Here is a 22,031-nt window from a genome sequence, read left to right as displayed (position 1 = left end):
CAATGGTGTGGGGTAGGGTGGGGCATGTACACCAGTTTGCCATGTTCTTCTGATCAGATGGCAGCATCCGCATTGTTAGATTGGCCAAATTTATAAAAGGATTTCGCAGGGCACATTGGTTGCAGGACACATTGGACGTCGTAGCGCATCACTGTCTGCAAGAGCCTGCGATGGCATCGTTACAATAGACCCCCTTGTGGCCACTCGGGGAACTCCATCAAGTGAACATCGGTTTCTACCCCATGGGCAATTTACACAAGTAAATCCAGGGATTAACAGCTCTGCAAATGTGCATGCCCCGCGTTTCCCTTTATTAGAGAAATGGCATATGAGAAGGGACACAAAGCGTGCAGGTTTTGCTTGGTTATTTACGCACCCATTGACTGCCATGACCCTGCTAATCCCTGTGGCCGTTCCTACCCACTTCCTGCCCCACTCCACCAAACACACCTCATGGGGACATTTTGAGTCCACTGTATTCAAGCTTTACCATCAAACTGTGTGCTCAAAGTGCCGGCCAGTGTTTTTTCTAAGCAGTCTGGCAGTTAATGACTTAAATTGGAGCGAGGAGTGTGCTACTTGTGTAATACAAAAGTCTGAACCAGACCTGCCTTCAGCCACTAGATTCAGAAGCACGATATGCATCTTTCCCTGAAATACTGTTAAAGACAAGCATTGGCAAAGCCAACAGTTTGAGCTTCTCTAAGTATTGGGCATTTGCCAGGGGCGGCCATTATATGTCCATCAATGGTCAGTATCACACCGGCAGTGCTTGGAAAAGACTCTTCCCATGCCTACACAAAAGCCAAAAAGGTTAGCATTGCCCTTGCTGGTTTGATTTGTCCTGTGATGACAGTTTGGACATTCACCGGTCACGAAAACATGCATTTCCCTTCAAAAAGATGCATCTATGCCTCAGGTTCTCATTTGCTAGCAGTCTGCTGGCTGTGGTTATTTTGTGCTGAAAGAGGAAGCTCCACTGTGCTGTGGTTTGTGACCTTGAAATGTCTGGTGAGAGCCTATGGCCACACCACACACTCAGGTGAGGGATAGGAACTAAGGAAGGCCAATGCAGTCAGCTGTCCGAGAGGGCTGAGAGCAAATGCTTGCTGAATCCGGGGACTGTGGTCCCGAGGCAGGAACCTTGCGCGACAGCCGCAACCACACAATTCTGTTGCTATAACATGCAATCATAACGATAGCATAACGCATAGCTATTCCATCAAGCACTGCGACTTCAGGATGCAATATCAGCCCTGCCATTTAGCAGCGGGGGATTGGAGGCGTAGTGGTGGGCCAGGAAGGGAGGAACACCGGAGAGGGGGAGGCAGTGTGGGGGTGCCGGTGCACCCCAGCACAGTGACATCACTTGCAGGCACCACCGCTTGAACCGGAAGTATAGACCCAAGGGGTCCCTGGCGGATATAAAGAGGTGGGCAGTGTCGGAGGTCATGATGCAGCGCTTCCCAGGTTTGGCCAGGTGAAAGTGGCAGAGTGTTTAAAAACCCAGGGATTCAGGTCCAGTGACCTGGGTTCTCATCCCCTCTGGGAGGATGCTACCGTGAGGTTTGACAATGAGTGAGCGGGGAAGGCAGTGATGTATGCGTGTGGCTTTGGGAGCAGGGTCAGATGTATTTCTGTCCGAGTTTGCAGGATGCATTTCTGGCTGCATTCGCAGACACAGTCTACCGTCGTTGGTTAAGATGTACGAGGTGAGTGTTTCAGTGCATGGTAGCGTTTAAATAGAATGTTTCTGGCTTAAAATGTTTTCCTTTATTTTCTTTCCTGCAGACAAGGCGGGGTTTTTCTGTGTGCTGGGAAGAATCCGATGGATCCCTCACTGAAACCCTGCCTAAAGTCTCCTCCCAGGTGGCCAGGGGAAGGTAGACTATTCCTGGTCCTTACCTTGGGCGTTGTGTACTGCGGGAGGATCACCTGGGAGGAGACCGGGCCCAGGGTGGTGAGGAGATCCTGTGGAATGAGACATGTGTACTCTGAAAGAAAGTGCATTGCCAGAACAGGTAATGGCATATTGTCATTATAATGACCCGGACCCACACAGAAGATCTGTGACTCAAGGTACAAGTTATGTTAACTGAGCAAGCCTTATTAATAGAGAGATCTTCCAAAGTATCTCAAGACAAACACCATCTTTACTCCCAAAGGTATAATGTAAAAGGATCTAGAGAACATGCCTTAAAACGAATGCCTTCCTCTATAACAACACATTCTAACAGTCCGTCCTTTAAAGATGTTAAGGGAAATTAATCTACCCTTAAAATCAACTCAGTTAACATAAATAACTTTGTTGAAGGGGACAACAAGTCCCATAATCCCATGGGTACTGGGACAAGGAAGAGGCATGCTATTGCAGCAGTCAGGCAACTAAGCCTAACAGCCCACACCTGAAGGAACCTGGGAGGTATAAAGGGCCCCCTCAGGTATAAGCAATTGGAAGGAGATGAAGGAGTGGAAGGAGCTGGAACTGTGACTGGATGCGGGCTGTAGAAGTAGTAGTATCAGAAGGAAGAAGGTACAAGGCTGGCAAACCAAGCAGAAGTGGGAGAACAAGAGGGACGCCAGAACGTGGAGACAACAGATTTCACCTGCTTATTCTAAGAGGGTCTCATTCCCTCAAACTCTGAAGTGCAGAGTCTTCTCAGCAGAAGACATGGAGGAGAGCCATCTTTCTCCATGTGGTCTTGATTGCCGTGGTTGACAAGCTGCAGATGTGCAGGAGACTGAGGCAAGAACAGTTGTCAAGCCGTGGATATCAGGAGCTGAGGGGCTCCCCAAACGTGTGGCCAGTCTGGAGACACCCTTTTAGGAGAAGGGTGTGGGTCCCCAACGAGCCAGAAGCAACAGAATTTGTGGCATAAATCAGGAAAGCAGTGCGACCGACAGAGCAAGTGTCTAAAAAGCCAGTGAGTGAAGCACAGAGTTCTAACACATTGCCGGAAACAGTATCCATCTCCCTGTTGACTTGCGTAAAACTTTAAGCGAGTAGAAGTTGTTAGTTGCCTCTAAAATACCATGAACAATGGAAATGTAGCACTTGCATAAAACGTGAAAAGGTATTTTACTTGCGTGAGAAGCCAACGTTACTAAAACCCATTGTTCCATTATTACAAGACTGTTACTGCTTGAAGGAGAGGTTGCGTGTCCCTAATTAAAGAGAGGGAACGCTGCTAAGCCCATCACTGAATATTTTACCTTAACAATACAAGAGTTACAATCTTTAACTTGTGAAAACACCACCAAAGAATGGTCGTGTGTGCCTAACTGCGATTCCCGAAGTAGGCCTGAACTCTTATCCTTTACTTTCACACGGGAATACAATTATATACCAATCTAACAAGAAATGGTTCGGTGTGCCTTATTTTTTATTTCAAAGAACGATGGAATCATATTCTTTATCTTAACATGGCATGCCTTTCATTTATAAGAAGTTAAAGTATGTAACAGTTGAAGAAGAAAACAAGCACTCCCCAAGCCAAGAGTCTCCCCACATTCACACTGAAACCAACCTTTCCCAGAGTAAAGAAGCAATCTAACTGTATTGTGAAGTTAATAACAGTGTATTGGCCCAAGATACAAGTATTACCTTAAGCTAAGAGAGCGGACCAAGGCTTCAGAGTAATTAATTGGGCTGATAACTGGCAGAAAGGTGCACGCTAAGTGGGGGAAGGGAAACTGGCTGCTTGTAAAGACTATTTTTAAGTTGGCACAACCAGTAGTGCCAGAGACTGTGGAAGACAGAGAAGTGAGTCTTAAGGGCAAAGCCAGGTTGTTATTAAGGCAGACAGACAAGAGAGGCAAAGAGGCTGCCCCTATTAAAGAGAGTTGGTCAGAGGAAGTGTGCCTTGCCTACTGGAAGTTATAGTACATTGAAGTGTATCTTGTCGAAGCCCGTCTAGAAGTACAAAACACTGAAGCTGTGGTAGTAGTCCAAAATACTGAAGCTGTGGTGGCATATCTGGTTGTCAGTGGATGCAGCATTGTAGTAGTCCAAACCAAGTGGAATTCTGTGAGACAAAGGTGAATGTTCTCATAGGGAATCAAGTAGAAGCAACGTTGTTGCAGTGGAAGCAGCAGCACTAAGAAGGTCATCCTCACAAAATATACCATTGTGAATTCTAAAATTGCAACAAAGAGAATACTAAATGTTAACCAAGAACTATGCATCAGTAATAGTTGTGAACATTGCATTTCTTTTGAACTGTGCCAAGTCTTGAGGAAGTGACAAATCATTGTGGTTGGGCTTACCATTGGTGCTATTTGGTGGAATTTGAAAGTGGCTATTTCAACAAGGATAAGAGACTTACCATCATTGGAACATAACAACCCTTACTTTAACTATGAAACATCAAGAACTGATTTAATACATTACTTTCTATGGTTCAGAACAGAGGTGACCTTGAATCCTGGGGAAGGGAATTACCCAGGACACTAAAAGATCATCAAGAAACTGTGAACCGTGTTCATGTCATTTTGTATTTCATTCTCTTCACGTATTTGTTGCTTAGTGTGAGGGCCAGTTAGAGTGTGTTCCCTTAGCTTTGGTTAGGCAGGGAATTCCTCAGCAGAGTAGGGATAGTGAGGCTTTTTTGATTACATTTTCTTCAATAAAATGGCATATGTTGATACATCCTCAAACAGTTGTACCCTCACAGTGCATAATATTCATATGACTAATGTGGTTTTCCCATGCGGCTCTTCTCGCGTTTAAGTGCGCCTTGCCTGTGCCCCCCATTTTTGGACAGTAACCTTATTCCTGCTCCTTTTTATATTGGATGTGAATAGTTCTGTTATGGGAGCAACTATATGTAGAGGGGGTGTATTCGCTTCCCTGAAAGTGCGCTCTGTGATTCGAGCGTTGGACTTCGTTTGAGGCCGACTTTGGCCCCAGCAGCACTGGAAGCAGAGCTCTTGCTGCCTGCCTGCCTGCCTGCCTCACTTCCTGAAAGAGGCGGGGCCCTCCACGCTCACGTGACGGATCACATGACCGCAGCCCAGCGCAAGTTCCCGGCCCAACCACCCTTGCGGCATTAAGCCCTGGAGGCACTAAAGGCTGAGCAGCTGTTTTGCTGTTTGGTTGTGACTTGTCCTCGTCCTGCGGCCGTGTGAGTACATCTGACTAAGGTCGTACGCTCCGCCATCAACTCAACTTCAAATTGTAACTAGGGTAAGGGGGGGGGGGGGAAAGAGTCGGACTCTGGCCGCTCCTTGAGCTGTCGGGCGTTCCTTACCCTATTACTGGGAGCTTTTTAGGATCATCGCTGCTGGTCTGTCCTTTTTAAAAAGATTCTTCAGTACATTTACTTGCTCCCTTATCCAGCCCTGACTTTTAACTCTATTTTTTTAAAGAGACCCATATCTACTGCATTCTAGTATAGTGTTACAAACTGTCCTTGTTGTGTTATTGTATGTATTTTTGCTAATCTTTGGGTTTAGTGCATTTTATACATTGCATGGCATCTTACTATAAGAGTGTACTTTGTCCAAGTTCCAAAGACGTCTAAACCTATTAAACGCTTTTATTGCATGGTAATTCTTGTAACGCTTTTTTAATCAGCGTTTAAAAGTGCATTTCTCTTCTCATTACTTTCACTTACGCAGTCTATATTGGTACTAGCTGTCTGTTATACACTCCAAGAAGTAGCCAAGAAATCTATCACTCTTACTCCTGTAGTTAAAACACCCTCCCTAAATCAAGACATTAGGCATTTCTATGACAAAATAAATGATCCTGTAGTAGTGATTCATGCTCAAGGCCCGTTGGAAAGTGTGCTGCCGGCAACGAACAAACAGCCACGCGATATTAAAAACATCCCATCTACAGGCCTAATTGAATCAATTCCTACTGTGGTCATTTCTGATCAAACCCTACTCACCTTACCTCAATCTCCTATTAAAATGTTTCAGGTTAATCAAATGGTAACTGTAGTTGAGGAAGACAACCTGGTCAACTCGGTCGCACTTGTTAGTGCAACATTTCAAACACAGTCTATTATCGAGCCTGGAACAACTTTGCAGCCCCAAACCTCCCATCCATCAGTAGGTGATACAGCTTGTGTGGATGCGTTTGTGATTATTGACGTGAATGCTAAAGAATCTGCAATGATCAATACACCCTCACGCCAGTGTAATATTGACCTAGAAAGTTCGAGACTGTCCGTCATCACGGACTATAATCTTCCTGGCTCTATGGACTCTACAAGGCATGCAATTGAAGAGTCCTTCATACAACCAACCGCGAGACGCTGCTTGTCAGCAAAAACCCCTAGTGACTCATCTGTAAATCCGGCCCTCTTACAGATTACCTTAGGGGCCGTGAACACAATATTAAGTCTCTTCAAACTCTTTGAAGAGTTGGATCGAAAAATAGCGCTCCAAACAACTAAAATTGATCAAATTGGGGAGTGGATGCAACGATGCTCGCAAAATTCATCCTCGCCCTCAACCTTAAACCTTATTATGCACAGACTTACTACCTTAGAAAATTTGAGCACTTCGAGTCTGTTGGCTACAGCCCCTCTCAAGTCCACCATTTTGCAGAGTTCGTCTGGTCCGGAATTGAACAATAATTCGAATTCACGGTGCGCTAGAACCGTGTTAACAGTGGTTCCAACATTTGAAAAAATAATTTGCCCTGTGGAGTCCATAGATGCCATAACTAACCAAAAAAATGATTCATGGATTAGCGTTGATTCCCCTCAGTCTTTTCCACGCACTAATGTCACTAAAATCAGTAATACTAATGAAGGTCCGCCTCTTTCTCAGAAAAACAAGAGAAAAACCACAATCTCAAAACGGTCTAAACTGACAACCAAAGCAACAACAATGCATAAGTAAAGCAACAACAATGCATAAGTCTGCTAAGGAACCTAATCAAAATCCGCAGGTCATATTTCCACCAACTAGTTTGGTGATTGGGGCCTCAGCACCTATAGCGCCTCCCCCTCAAGGCTCGGGAGGTGTTATAGATCTTGTTACCCCCTTAGCGGTAACGGTTGCTTCGGAGGCCGCATCCAGTTCTGTCTTGCAAGTCCCCCAGGGTGACTATGCCCCTTTGAATGAACTGGTGGACCTTTTTGAACGCGAGGTTGCTTCAACCTTGCCCCCTAAGCCTTTTATTCAAGGCAGCACGACTCACTCCATCCCGACCGGTACTGCTAGGGGCTGCTCTGGTCCTCAGATACTTCCTATACCATCTGCTGGCTTTGAAGATCGTCTATCTGCCCTGAAAACAGAGGTAGATGCCTATCTTGGCAAAAGACTGTCTGAGGCACTCCCAGAGCTAAATCGAGCAGCTGAAATTCTAACCGTTCCTGGCTTATCCAATTCTGTCAAAGCTCAAGAGGAATGTCACAGTCATGATCCGTCCTTGGCCCGTCCAAGTAACGCCCAAGGATCAAGGGCCCAATTTAATCCTTCCTTCTCTTGCTCAAGCATGAGAGATCCGAATGAGAATTCTGGTATGAAGTCCAAAATTCAAGCTCATAACCAAAAAGACATCAAAACACAGCGTTTTAATTCCTTCCACACCTTAAATCTTAAAATGCCGCGAGGGCCCTTTTCCGAAATACGATTTGTGTCGCTCTAGTGTTTTGAACATCTTTGGAGACATTCAGTCCCTGGAGGACTTGTCCTCGAGTGATTTTGACCAGATTGAATTTATTTGCGAAAATAATCTATCAATTGTAAGATTATGGATTAAATCGGGACTGGTCCGGAATGCTCTATGGAAATCAAAAATGGATTTATTCAATCTGGGCTTTCTGCTTGTGTTAGACCCTGCCCGTCCACCTACACAAGAAAATTCAGTTAAAAATGAAATACCAGTACAGATTCCGACCACAGAATGCTCTTGCACCTTTTGCACGGAGGTTAACTGCCCACAGACCAGATTGACATAAAAAAATATGTTATAACCATCAATAGTTGAGAAGAGAGAAATTATCTCTCTGGCTAGCTGGAATACTAGAGGGCACTCACATCTACAGTGGTCTGTGAATGCTCAATTAAACAGTTACGATATTATAGCCTTGCAAGAGAGACGTGGCTGGTATGTGCCCCCACTTGGGATGATCATAATATTTGTTCTCTCCCGGCAGTGTCTTCAAATAAAGGTAGACCAACTGCGGTTTTATTGGTGGCTGTTAAATCTAGCAAACATTTCCAAATTGAGGAATGGCTGTCGCCGAATAGATTCATCCAGGTGGTCAAAATCATTCATGGACCGCAAATATTTGCTCTCATAAACCTTTATCGTAATCCTGCGGGCATTACTGATGATGCTTTTTATGATGCCTTATCATCAGTTTTTGAAACTATTGCCCTACAATCGATTTCTGGCATAATGGTGGTGGGAGACCTAAACTTTGTATGTCTGCCTGCCCCTAATAAGGGGTTATGCAATGCAAGTATGAGATGGAGCACCTTTATCAAAGATCTTAATCTGAAAGTGATGAATGGTTCCATTATGGGCGATATCCCGCCGCAAAACACGTGGGAAAGGGGAAACTCTATTTCCATCATAGACTACATCTAAGCATATATGCTTTCACTTGCAAACGCCATTAAGTTCGAAATCATAAAACAAACATAGTGATCATCACATATTGTCTCTTCAATGGTTGACTCCTTGTCAGACAGTTTCACTACTAAACATTGGTTTAAACAATCGCTGATACCTAACAATGGTAAGAACCGTTTTCATTGGTCACCAGTTCTACTGCAATCATTAAACACAGCTATTTTACGACACCAAAGCACAAATTCACAATCATCTTATGTTGAGGTACTTGACACATTCAGAAATGGTCAATTTTTACATATTAGATCTTCTCGCTCTCATACTCACGGCTTTGATTTAGCTTTACACCAACGCAAAGCTCAATTAAGAAAAGAGATACGTTATTCCCGCATCTTGCCGCTAAAAGAACAGCGCCAAGCAATCAAAACAGCGAAATGTTCATATCGCAATTGGACGTGTGCCAGAAAAGCGCGTTTATTTCAAGTTGACAGTGAGAACTTCCTGTCTGCTTGCTTTTCGAAAAATTCAGCACAAGTGTGGCAATTATTGAACAAGTGCAATACCTCTTCCCAACTGGAATCCCAAATAAATGGTGTTGCAGAAACACAATGGGTAGAACATTTTACCCACCTATACGCTGATCATAACATGTCTAAATAGGAATATATACAGAGATCTTCTGTTATTTGGTCCCTGGAATGCTCGATGGAATCTGTGAGGGATTTCATTAATAAGTCATCCTCCTCACGAGCGGCTGGGCCGGATGGTCTTACGAATCATGTGCTTAAACAGAACCCAGAAGAATGGGCTACTATCTTGTTTAACTCCTTTCATCACATCTTATCCACCAAAATAATTCCAAAATCTTGGAGCACTTCTCTTATAGTTCCCATCTACAAGAAAGGTGACCGTAAAGACCCAAAATGCTATCTCCCCATTGCCCTCCTAGACGCGCCGGGAATTTTTTTTTTGCGGTTGGTGTTGAAGGAATTTAACCAATGGACCGCCCAAACAAAACAGCGTGATCTGGCGCAGACAGGCTTCGTGGCAGGTCTGGGTACCTCGGTAAATTTAACAACTCTTCGTGCCATTAAACATCAGGCACAGTCCGTTAAACAGGCCATGTATTATGCATTTGTTGACCTACACTCGGCCTTTGATTCCGTTTCTAGACCACGACTGATGGATAAATTGTTAGAGGCTGGGTGTCCGTCAACTTTAAGTGACATCATTTTCGCATTACACTCGAATACCTCCATCCGGGTACGATTGAACTTTGAGGGGCTTCTATCATCGGATGTCCTTACCTATCGGGGGCTGAAGCAGGGGTGCATTCTCGCCTCGGCGTTGTTCAATTTTTTCATTAATGATGTTAGAAGTGCACTTGAGGAAGTACATGTAGATGCACCAAAATTGAATAACATCGAGGTGAAAGCGTTATGGTACGCAGATGATTTAGTACTAATATCGAAAACTCCCATTGGCCTGCAAAATCTTTTAACAGCATTATGTCAATATTTTCGAGTTAATGAGCTGGTAGTGAATGATAAGAAAACCCAAATCGTAGTCTACAAAATTATACATATTTGGGTATCCTATTTGACGGATCGTCGAACGCTCTTTCTCATTTAATGATAATTGAAGTTAAAATTCTCGCAGCAGTCTGCCAGACTTGTCTCATTATGCATAAATTTGGGAAATTCTCCATTAAACCTGCTCTGATCTTCTGGATTCAGAATGTCATCCCTACCATCTTATATGGTCTAGAGACATACAGTGCAATTGATCCAATATTCCTACATGCTTTGGAAGCAAAATTTTGGCGTGCTATTCTAAATCTGCCACAATGCATTCCAGGCCCGATCATTCGATATGAAGTAGGTTTGACCTCACTTTTGGGAATGTATAACTGGCGCTTATGCAGCTGGTTTAGAAAATGTCTATTATCTGTTCTTGATAAATCAACTTTAGGTACAGTTGCCAGTTACCTGATGTCTTCCTCTCATCGGTTTCCGAAAACATGGTCTAAAAACATCCTTACCATGCTACTAAATGCAGACATTTCTATTGAAACCCTTGTCACCGATCCTGATAGAGCTAAGAAAAAACTCTACATGATGGATTGGATTGACACTAGAGATCTGTGTTTGAAGTATAAAGATTTTGATCCATCTGTTTTTTCAGCAAAGCATTATAGAGACATGGCCTTCTACTTATGCAAATCTCCTTCTCCTGCTGTTAGGAATGCTTTGTGCGCATGAGTTTTAATTTATGTCCTACCCGTGAAATTCAAGCCCGTAGGAAAGAAATCCCGCGGGAATCTTCAGGATGCCGTTTTTGCAATAATGCAACAACTATTGAAACTTGTTATTGTGGGCTGTCCTGAATTTATGAACTTAAGACAAAGTCACTTTAGTAAACATTTGCCTTACTTTAGCCAGATGAGACATGAGCATAGATGGCTTGCTATTTCCACTACCAACTGTATGAGCATAAGACTGGCCACAATTAACTTTCTGCGAGCCTTAAATCTACTAAAATAGTTTGATTCCTAACGACATCTGCTATTTGGAACAGTGATTGTCATACTTGTTCATTGCCTTATCAATCGTTTAATAATGAAAAACCCAAATGTAACTATTAGCATTAGAAGTGATGGTGTGACATTTGGGGTGATCTGTAGGGTTTTATGATTGCATGTTTTATAATTTACTGTGTTTTATATGTAAACCTTTTGATAAATTGTTGTCTTAAATTGAAAAAAGTTGATTAAATTCAACTAAATTCATTAAATTAAAAAAAAAAAAAGAGGGGGTTTGATTGGGAGAGGCAGGGGCACACCCACCTTCACGTGAATCATCACTTCTCTGCGTCCTGGGGTGCATAAATGCTCTACATCTCTGATGAATTGAAACCTATTGTCAGGAAATGGGTGGGTGGGGTTATCCCAGACAAAGCATAAAATGCTACTAAGGGTATATTTCATTTATTTGCAATGGAAACACACTGAATCACCATGTGGTATGAATCAGTTTTTATCTGGTTATTCAAGTCAGCTCTCCTTATCCGGCGATCTATATATAGCCTGCTTGTTCTTATCGGGTTATCATATGGTGCAGTTTACAGAAGGAAATTCGGGAGGTTACCTATTAAAGCCCATTCAAAGCCCAACACCGGAGAAGCAGGAGCCCCTCTCTTCACTGCTGGAGCAGTGCCAGATCCACAGACGGAGACGACATGAAGCAGGCCAAGAGCTTGCCACATAGTAGGTAAAGCCATAGGGCTTCACCTTCCCCATTTTCACCATCTTTGTCTCAGCATTTGCAAAGATAGAGGATTGTGCCTAAATTGCTGCATCGACTGCCCGTTTTGTCTGGATTCCGCCCGTTACTTGGGTGGTGTCATCTACCCCTGTTTTCAGCCGTGCAGGCTTTGCCACCATTATACTGCACGCGGCATCCTCCATTCAAAGATGGCCGCCCCTCCTTTGTGAGCTGCCTCCCAGCTCTCGGATCATCCACACGAACAAGCAGCCGTTTGATTGGCTGTTCTGCACCTTTATTGGGACCTATGAGGAACCGTGAGGCGCAAGCCGTCCCACGTTCAAAGGACCGCGTTATAAGGACGATACCTGTCCTGCGCCGGTCCTAAGCCACCTACGCCGCTAGCCAGAACCCCTCGCCAGATGCATCCGGACACCGCTATACCCATTTAAGGTAACCATAGACAGATCTGTGCTTAACCGCTCCACCCTGCCCTAATGGCAATCTGAACTGTTATTAATATCATCAATGTGACTTTGCACCCGATGCCGGTAGCTCCCCGCACATGAGCCTATCTCAGTGCCACACGCACTACTAATACGTGTCCCGTTTCCCACCGGGCTGATTTAACTTATGAATCCGTTCGACTATATGCAACGCCTACATTGTATAGACGCTGTGCCAAATGTTTTATTAGTCATTTCACAAAAATATACAAAACCAGGAACCATGCTTGTTTCTCTATCTCATGATCGACCTGCACCTGTTCTACGTGCTCATTATGCACGCTTGCAAGATTTTGAGCTTATGATTGCCCACAATTTACCATGGATTATTTACCAGGTATTTCTACATTTTTGGTTTAGATGGGGTGAATACCAGGTCTAAGGGAATCTCTCTTGAGATCCATCAGGTATTGGGACTAAGCCAGAGTGCCTCCATTTATGTTTTTGGTAAAAGAACTATGTGGCATTGCAATTGATTGTTAAGGAACATATGCCTTCTAACATCTCAGCCCCTGAGGAATGCCCAGTATTTGGTGACAACAGTGGGAGAGAAACATGTTGGGCAGTTTCTGAACAATTTTTGAACACGGATTATTGAATTAGTACTAGAGTTGTGATCTTGGTCCAAAAATATTTGAATGTCAATCTTCTTTCTTGATCCATGTATGATCATTGTGTTCCTGTCATTTTTTATATGCATAGATTTTGAGTTGTTGTGTGTCTGATTTTAAGTTTGTAATTGTACACAAAGTTACTTTGTGTAATTTTTGAACAAGTCAATTTATTCAGGATAGTTTGCTAAGAGCCATTTACTAATAGAGGTACCCTGCTAGACCAGTGACTTGGGGGACGCATCTTTCCTTTATTATATTGTCCTCTGATGTATGTTTGATGATAGACGGGCATGAACAATTGTGCAAAAAGACATTTAAAAGACAGGCTTTCTGCCATGGTTCCACATAAGTTCCACATCCAATAAAAGCGGAAAAAGGGAAATCTCTAGCTTACCGCCCCGGTTCTTTTTTTGAAGCGGCTAGGCTCGTTATCTGTTTTTATCTCCATGCTGGAAGGTGCAGCGAGAGAGTAAATATTCCACGGGCACATGTGACAACTGCAAAATATCAAACTTTATATAGCGCCCTTTAGCCAGACCCACAAAAAGTCAGGGAAGGATGGCTTGGATAATTACGGAGGTTGATACTCTGGGTAACCATCTTTTCAGGTAGGCTGTTGGTGTAGGGGTGCCACCGTCATGGAGTACAATTCAGAATATTTTCAGGCTCCCTCAGGGAGACGAAGGGGCGTGGTGTCAGGGATGGGGACATGTTACACTCTTGTCAAGAGAGACCTGCCCTTCAAGCGTAGAGCACACTCTACTCGGGGCACAGGGGCTACCATAGCATTCATTGCAAATGTTTCCCTCAAGTCCATTTGTAAAGCAGCAATCTGGAGTTCTGTACACACCTTTACACAACACCATTGCCTAGATACACACTCTAGTTCTGATTCTCAGGTGGGACAAGCGGTGCTAAGACATCTTTTTGGTACTGTTCCTTATCACATCCCACTACCATGGCAATTTTTTTTTCGTTAGGTGGGATTTGGGGATACTGCGATTGAGGTCAGGCGGTGTCAAGCACCGATTATATGCTGTCAAAGATAGGGGGCGTGACATCATGGGTGTTGGTAATATAATGGATTTCCTCATTGCCGGGAACATGCCAGAGCATGCCTCTGGGCTCAGGGTGTGAATATGAGGGCGGAGCACAGGGTACGCTCTCTGTATGGGTAAAACATGCACGCATACGGTTAATGAATATTGCTTTGCATGCCAGTGAGGTCTTATTGGCACGAGCTTGTGCAAATAGGCTAATAGTATTGCCTTTACCCGCACAGGGTTCCCCTTCCAATCGCAGACAGGGTGTTTGGTGTTCAGGTTCTCTCTGCATGTAAAGGTGGTGTGTGGAGCTGGGGAAGCGGCTACGCCGGGCCTCCGGGGTCACCCTCAACGGCCTATTTATTGACTTCAGGAGTTAGCTGGCGAGGTTCGTCACAGAAAAAAGGCCACTGTTTACCTTTGCTGAAATGCACTCTGGTATTGGTTGTCCTATATTCAAAAGGTGGGGAGCAGTTGCAATAGGTTGTTTACTTGCACAGATGAGGTATTTCAGCATATGTTTTTTTCACCGAGAGGGCCTTGCTGGTATGGACATGGCTGTGGTCAAGCCTTCAGGTTTCGTTCCCTAGAGGTGTGGGAGTGGGCTGGCAATCCGGCCATGCAAGGCATTACCCCATGCCAAGAGATGGGATTTCACTTTCAGTGTCCAAGTGGCATGGGATGCTTGCCCTCTCGCGGCAGCCCCGGTTTCCGGAGCCAGTAGTGTCTGATGTCCCAGTGTGAGATGGGTAGGGGGCTATGTGCAGGCAGGGCAAGGGGGGGCCAGGAGATCAGGATCTAGGTGGCACTGGATGCAGGCCGAGGGTGTGTGTGCTCCCTGGGTATCGTTCGCAAGGGGTGTGGTGGGTGAGGCGCCACAAAGAAGGTTAAGGGTTGCCCCTTAACTGACCATATGCTCACGTCTGGCCCTATAACCAAGTTTCACAATTGTTATTCTTCCAAGTCATCCAGAACCATAAATCATAAATCCTTTTACAATGACCCAATGTTTTTATTTCTTCATAAAAGGCAGCGTGTATCCAACAGGTATCATAAAAAGCCAATGCATTGCGGACCCAAGTCTGTCTTCAGGGCTAAACACTGCCTAAAGTTATGCACATCCGGGTCAGTCAAATCATGTTGGCCGGATGGGAGGACATGTTATAACTCTGGGTTCTACGTAGATCTTGAATCTCAAGACCAGAAACCAGCGTGTAGAGCCTTCAGAGTATGGCAGCCGTGTGTCAAAATCCATTTGCCCATTATAAGGGGCAGGTTTTTTCAGTTGCGGTTTCCTAGGGGCTTGTGAGATGGATGCTTGCCCCCTCGCGGCAGTCTTGGTGTCCGGAGCCATCTGTGTGGGGGTCCCACTTCGAGTGGAGCGGGGGGGGGGGCTTCGGATAGGTAGGGTGTGCAGGGGCCAGGGGAATGACGATCCAGGGGGGCAGTGGATGCAGGCTGTGGGTCTGGGTGCCCCCGGGTATTGTTTATCAAAGGACGATGTGGGCGTGAGGCCACACCCTTATGCTGGGGTGTTCAGTTAATGCATGGGAGCGCGTGGGACATACCTACTGTGTCCCATAGTGGTTTGTTCTCTCAGGCGCTGGGTGGGGTAAGCCTCTGGGTGTGGGTGTGGGTGTGTTAGCGGTGTGCAGGCAGCACGGACTTACTAGGCAGGGCTCCATGCTAGGAGACTGACTCTTCGGTTTTGGTTGCCTTGGTTCATGCAAGCTGCACGCTTGCCCCCTGTTGGCTGTACAGGTGCCTCGTGCCAGTCGGGTGCAAGGTCTCGGCGGAGGCTAGGGCAAGGGACCACGGGCTGGTCAGGTCTGGGGGAGGCGGGGGCCACTCCCTGGCACCAGGAGTCGAGTGGGCGACTGGTGGAGGCTGAATTGCTTTGCTCACAGACTGGTGGTTTCTCGTGTAGGTTTCTTCCAAAGGGTGGGTCCCAGTAGGACCGTAGCATAAGCAAGGGTTTGGGCACGTCAGTGGTGCGGCCCAGTCTCATAGCCGGTTAGGTCAATATTTGTGGGTATTGTTGGGTAGGTCTAACATCGGATATGAAGTAACCGGTCTTGTTTTTGTGTCTCTAGACAACGCCACATGAACGGGGGAATGACCCAGGCATCCCGGCCGGCGGATATGCTATCGGTGCAAGCAAGAGTACCATGTTTAAGGGGGCCTTCAGGTGGCAGTAATATTGGTGGGCCGCTTCTGGGTGCACAATAGATATATATATCTCTTCAGGGGAACCCCAGCATGTCGGGAAGGTGACGATGGTGCATGGGTGTGAAATGGGTCTGAATTCATGGCGTCTGGATGGCCCTGTGGCGGTAGGTTGAGGGCACATTGCATTGACCTGAGTAATGGGCTCAACCATTTGGGTCACTGGAAGGGAGATTGATTGCCGATTTATATTACGGTTCGGCACAGAACGGCTTAGTGTCATGCCAGGGGCTCATTGAGCGGTCCTCACCGGCCAATGCAACAGGGGAGTGGGTCTGGTCGGTTCAGAGGGTCACATATTTCCCTCAGGCCCAGTGTGGGGTGTTGGGTGCATGGCCACAGCCACGCCCCCACGCTCAAGCAGGTAATGACCCATTTGTAATAATTACATAATTGATGAGGCGACAGTTTTTGGTGATGTTACTGGTGTATGGCTTTGTCGGTTTTTATGGTGATGTAAGAAATGTTAATAAATGTGGCCTAATGCCCTCCAAAGAATAATTGTGTCTGGTATCACTCACTGGCCCTGCCGCCTGCACCACCCACCCAAGGCAACACTGTACACTGCAAACATCCATCAATTGGCAGCATTATGCAATAATAGTTATTTCTGCATGGAGAGAGGAGGATAGGTGTGAGCAAGAGAACAGATAAGCAAAACATAGGAGACTGGAAATCCAGAGGTATAGAAAGGAAAAGCAGACCAGAATCAGGGGGAATAGGGGATAGATCTAAAGAAACGCAGGACACTCCTTACCAGTCCGCTATCTTCTTGATTTTCTGACCAATCTGCTCGCCCCAGTACGGGATCAGGAAGATGACCCAGTTGACATCCTCCCCCTGAAAAAGACAAAGACATGGCAACTGAAGGGGGTGGGACAGGTCTAGAGGAACCACCGGGGCATTATACCCCACCGCCACCCTAGATGGTACAGTCCTAGCCAATGCTCCTTACACAGGTTATCTACTTTTATATGAAGTTCTCTTTTGTAATATCTGTTTTGCGTTTCCAACTTTCGAAAGCTCCGTTATCGGAACGTTATGTTCTACCGCAGAGGTACAGTCGCCCCCCCCCCCAGTTTGGTAATACTTCCACATCCCACGCCGTCCTTGTGCACTCTGCTTTGCTAAACCGGGGCAACGTTTTTTTTGGGATTGAGGACGCCTTGGTGTCTTGAGAACCCCTTGCTTGGAAGGCAACTGGCCAACATGGCAAATCAACCGAGCAGTGGTGGAGACGGCCCCAGGTTGGGAGGGCTTAACCCTCAACACTGAGGTGGTGGCAGGCAGAAAGCAGCACTGTGCCGGGATGTTGCGGTGCTCCGATGAGGAGACTGTTTACATTTAAACAATCGTTAAGACGGCAGCAGAAACAAACAGAGTGGTAGAAGACAAAGCCCGCCCCAGCAGATATCAATAGGCCCCCCTATGATTAACTCAAATGCTTACCTTCTGGGCTCCACTACTAGAGATGGCCACGTCCCCAAAGATGAGCACCTCTGTGAAACTCGACTCGGAATTGGGGCTTAAGATGTGTCTAATAGGCCAAAGGAATCCATAATAGCTATTCAGCCTCCTGGGCTCAGAGGAGGGGGCAGTGGGTTGAGGGGGGCGGGGGGGGGACATACCAATGAGTTCATGGCCACACATGACAAGCTTTCAAATCTGTCTTCCAGCCGCCTCCTCCGTCCCCGTAAATGTTGAGGCTGGCTCTGCCCCTTCAACCCACACCTCGTTGCTTAGGTACTCAAGATAGCAAATACGCCGATTAGTCACAATTCCATTCCAATAAGACTTCAGCAATGGTATCATTAACTGTTATTTGATAGATAAAACAATTGGACAGCCAAGATAACCAGAGCCCTCGTGACCACTCTTACAAGATAAAACCCCGATTGTACATTGCGTTTATAGACAATAATCCAGAAATGAGTCTGTTACCTTTCATTCTAATTAGAGGCCCAGAACAAAAGGAGAGGCACAGCCCTGTGTAAGGCGAGGGAATGCATCTCCTCTTAGGCAGCGGGGATTATACGTGTAGCTCAACACAGGAGACGGCCACTGTACCAGGGTCGGACTGGGGTAGACAATTGTCTCAGGCACCAACGAAAAAGTGGCCCACAGTTACAAATGGCAATTCATTCCTTTTGTGACCGACTGTTTGAGTAGTACCCAAGGGGGAGGTTTTCGTTAAAATGTAAGCAAATTGTGATATTTAAAACATATTTATTCAGTATCAATGGTCAAAACTACTAGCCACATGGTGAAGTAACTTATCAAACTGGCCTACATGGGGCAAAAAAGTGGCCCATTTGGACTTAATAAAACGGGCCCACACTAGCATTTTGTGTTTTTGGATTGGGCATTGCCCTATAGGCCAGTGCAAGCTTGGCTGCAGGGGAAGATGAGGTGGGCGGGGAAAAGGCTGAAGTGCACAGACCACCAACTCCCAGAAGAGCACTCAGGCAGAAAGGAACCCAGCCTCTAACACCTTTATAGACTTGACGAGGTTCTAGGCGTCCAGTCCAGGGCTCTGGTCTCAGAGGCACCACAGAGCAAGGCTTGCAGTCCCATTCTGCCCCTGGTGTGCAATCCCCCTGGATTTTTAACTGTTTCCCAACCGTTTTACCCGATAAGTCCTCCTTAAAAAGGTCATGTCTTCTCGTCCTCCCAGTTCCACTTCAATGAGTTAAGCTGGACTGCTCTGGGACCCCAATGGGCAGCCCATGGGAGCTCTGCCGTGACTCACAACTCCACCAGGGGGCGGGCTTGATGGTGTGGCCTGCCTCAGACTTCACGCTTCAATGTTTCACTAATCTGGAGCCACTTTACAGTCAGTGAAGAAAATCATCTCTGTAGGTCACAGTGGGTCCCCCACCAGAAAAGATCACCCAGAGAGATCAGAGACAGAAAGAGTCTTCAAGATTCTCTCACCGGAACCGCTTCCCTTTTCATTGAATCCCTAGACTCCCGCGAGGGGCATCACCTGTTAAGAGAGGGGGCCTTTGCTCTCCACAGTCACACCTTGTTGTCCCTATGGTAGCGGTGTGCAACCTGTGGATCTCCTGATGTTTTGCACTACGACTCCCAGGATCCCTCACCATTGCCTATGTTGGCTATGTCTGATGGGAATTGTAGTCTGACCAACGTAAGGCTGCAGACCCCACCATGGGCTGGATATAAACCCCTGCATGCACAGTCCAAGAATGGGGGCCCCCACGTGCAGCGTGGCAGGGCCCTAGTCGCCCCAACAGCACACGAGTAAGGATTGCCTCATTTGCGAGGGTGAGCGCTCCTTTCCGAGCAGGAACAATGGGGAAATAAAGGCTCTCTTCCTCTTTCAGTCCTCGTCAACTTCCTCGTGTGTGGCCATCAGTCATCAAAAAGGCTCTCTGCAACAGGCAGGGGTAATACCACGTGGCTGGAAAGGAAGAAGTGAAACACCGGGGCCTGCAACAGTTCTGCGACTGACGCACCAACATTGTGGCGACCTCCGATAAGGGAAAGGGGGTGAGGGAGGGGCGGTGGGTTGCCATACATCACTTTTATGAAGCACTTGACCAACCAGTAAAGGGATGGGGGGCGTAAGTCACAGTCCCACCTGAGGCATCGATGAAATCGAACACTGCCTTTACTTGTGCGAAAGTCAAATAAGGGAAGGCCCTGGGAACATTTGTAAAGGCCAGCAACACACCTTTTGTAATTGGAGGAGTGGGGACAGAGGGTGGGGGGCAACTGCCCAGGTTTTCCAAGGTTATGGACCCCCAGAATGTTCGGGCCTGGCACGGCGTTCATCTGCCCCACTGCGATAGGCGTGTTTGGCGGTGCTGCGTTGCCACAGACCCTCAGTAAGTGTGTGCAGGGAGATCACACCTCTATGGGCAAAGCAACGACCAGATCGCTATTTTAGCGTCGCTGCTTATTTGTCGATGGCAACACCACCCGCTTCCCCTTTTTGTAAACGCAATTATGTGGCAATATTATTACGACAGTGGCAATTCAAAATAGTTCCCATGAGAGGTACTTCGTGCTCAAACAGTGGAATTATTGGTGGACAAAACGGTACTGCTTTTATCAATGTCAGAGGGAGGACCGGTTTATCCTGAAGCATTTCACCTGCAGATCGCTGCAGCAAGTGCTCAACCCAATGAGCTACCATGGGTCTCGCATCCACTGTGCTATAGGAGAAAACAAGGTGGCAACAATCTTGCGAGACTTTTCTTTCCAAGATAATCGCTAAATCGTATCCCAGGCAGTAGAAAATTATTGTAATAACGTTGCCATATATTGTGTGGACTACCCTAAAAACAGCAGACCCGCCATATCGATGCTTAGTCCTTGGAGGCATGGGTGCCGAATTTAGATTTTCAGTAAGGGGCGAGATTTTTTTAAATTTTGCACTTACCGAATCCTTAACCCTAATGCTGCAAAGGATAGCACGATTTGCACCAATAAGTTGTCAAAACCTCAACATTGTTGGTTAAAACTTGGAATTCTGTTGCAAGGTGTCTAAAGGAGCACAGAAAAATGCGTTTCCTGACTTTCAGGAGACAAATAAAGCATTCTAAACGTAGAACACCGTTTATTGAAATTACAACTATTGCAGGCAATGTTTCAATGCACACATGTTTTCATGTACAGTTTATATGTGATACACTTATTCATAATGGTGTCCATGTCCAAAATGTGCAGCATATCAAATGACAATTTCAAAAACCCAAATCTGCCCAAAAGAGAGCAGGGAGGTAGGCCATAATGCATGCCCATTCAAGTCACATCCTCACAGCAGAGAAAGCAAACAGCGAGGTTGTGGTTTGTACCACTGTTCTGTGATTTGATATAAAGCACAGGACCACCTGCTCAGAATGGAGTCACACATGGAACGTTCCCGAGTTTCACCTGCATAAATCTGCGTTAAACCAGCAACTGTGGGGTTTAAGGGCTGGAGGGTTAGGAGAAGTGAATACAAAGCAGTAGAAAAGTGCAGGGCTGCCTGCAAATATGTGCGCTGGTGGGTGCCCATTTCATAATTATGTTTTGGGACCCCCTTGCCTAAGGCTGGGAAAAACAGTTCAAAGCACCCGTGGGATGCTTAAATTATAATGGAGTCAAAAGAATGTATCCTTATCTGGGAAAGGCAGCCAACGGGGAGCTGAAACACTAAATGTCCACTGAAAAGCTATTAATCACTCTTTGACAACAAGGTGTTAATTTAGAGGAAACTGGGGTAAAATTGAAACAAGGTGATAAGAAGATTGCTGGGTACTGCAAGGGTCCTGAGGAAGGCGATAGCCTGAAGGCACCAGGCAGCCTGTAATGTTTACACTGCAAAGCACACATTTCATTTCATGAACTAAAGGAGTATGCTGTTGCACCATGGGGGAGCGTCTCAGGGGGCCCCCTGAGGCTCAGGGCCCATTTCATCTGAGAGACTGGGAGACTGACAAGAATCTCTGGCCGTCACTCGGGAGCTGGAGTGAACAATAAAAGCACTGGCTGGCATTTTCGCAGCCTCGTTACACGGAGGGCCTCAGCCAGGCCTCGTCTTTCAAAGGGCACGTGTTTCTGCTGCACAGGTTGGAGGGTTAATCCTTTCCTGGACCCTTGCAGCCTTTGCAGATTCATAGCTTTTGTTTCGCGTGCAAATGTTTAGCGGCATACTACCTGCACCATGAAGGCCACTTAGCGTATCTACACAATTATTTAGCCCTTTCCCTTCTCACTCCTCTTTCCAATATCCCTCCATCCCCCCCCCCCCCCACGGCCTAGCCTGTACCAACTCTCCCTCTAGCTTTTCCCATTTGTCCCTCCCGCTCTCTGTCCCTCAAATGGATAATTGT

The 22,031-nt window shown here is 46.2% G+C and overlaps 1 protein-coding gene across 2 annotated transcripts in view; it reads right to left on the bottom strand.

Annotated features, from left to right (window-relative positions):
• TCIRG1 (T cell immune regulator 1, ATPase H+ transporting V0 subunit a3) overlaps positions 1-22,031 on the bottom strand; it is a 177,339-nt gene that overhangs the window by 108,936 nt on the left and 46,372 nt on the right. For both annotated transcript variants that reach the window (XM_069628935.1, XM_069628937.1), the window contains exon 7: positions 16,949-17,031. In XM_069628935.1, the coding sequence (XP_069485036.1) occupies positions 16,949-17,031 (83 nt within the window). The remainder of the gene's footprint in view (positions 1-16,948; positions 17,032-22,031) is intronic.

The sequence above is a fragment of the Ambystoma mexicanum genome, chromosome 12 (genome assembly GCF_040938575.1).
Source record: "Ambystoma mexicanum isolate Mex_15411 chromosome 12, UKY_AmexF1_1, whole genome shotgun sequence".
NCBI classification, from domain to species: domain Eukaryota; kingdom Metazoa; phylum Chordata; class Amphibia; order Caudata; family Ambystomatidae; genus Ambystoma; species Ambystoma mexicanum.
The sequence above is the reverse complement of the archived record's forward strand: the minus strand, read 5'-3'. Positions and strand labels throughout refer to the sequence as shown.